Source organism: Penaeus monodon, chromosome 32 (genome assembly GCF_015228065.2).
Source record: "Penaeus monodon isolate SGIC_2016 chromosome 32, NSTDA_Pmon_1, whole genome shotgun sequence".
Taxonomy (NCBI): Eukaryota; Metazoa; Arthropoda; class Malacostraca; order Decapoda; family Penaeidae; genus Penaeus; species Penaeus monodon.
In genome coordinates, this window is record NC_051417.1 from 9,062,909 (window position 1) to 9,063,475 (window position 567).

The window sequence follows — 567 nt, forward strand, 5'->3', positions numbered from 1 at the left end:
TTGTTGTTGCCACTGTCGGGTCTGTTGGTCTGGGCGTTGATGAAGCCGGTGATCGCTCCGCCGATGAAGGAGCCGAGGTTGTTGCCGTCCTGCCTGCCGTTGCCGCCGCCGAAGTTGAAATTGGGCAGCCCGAACGAAACAGCTGCAGGAGAAAGGGAGGGAAACGGGAATGGAAACACGGAAATGAAACGCAAGAGAAGAAAAGGAAGCGATAAAGCAGTATCTGAATGGGAAAGAACAATGATTTGATTTTGTTGGTGAAGTTGGGGGATTTCAATTGCTGGGTGAAGGCAGTGAAAAAAAATAAAAACGCTAGTCATTACGACGGTGTGAAACGATGGAAATAGTGTAATTGGAAACCGAACGTCACAGCTGACTGAAAAACAAAACAAACACATATATCATTTATCCTGAAATATATTTTAAACATCACTTGATGTAATCGAGATAGAAGCTTTTGCGCTTTCCTTTGTGAATGAGACTGCAATATTCGTGTTGCAAAGATTATAATCTTTAGATTATATTTCGCATTATCCATATAACAACACATTATGAGTTGATACAAGT

General features: G+C 42.2%; 1 protein-coding gene across 1 annotated transcript in view; it reads right to left on the reverse strand.

Moving 5' to 3' along the window:
• Window positions 1-567, reverse strand: part of LOC119593487 (coagulation factor IX-like) — a gene marked incomplete in the record, with an annotated part of 16,815 nt that overhangs the window by 7,447 nt on the left and 8,801 nt on the right. The window contains 1 exon segment of the mRNA XM_037942426.1: window positions 1-142. Coding sequence (XP_037798354.1) covers window positions 1-142 — 142 coding nt within the window.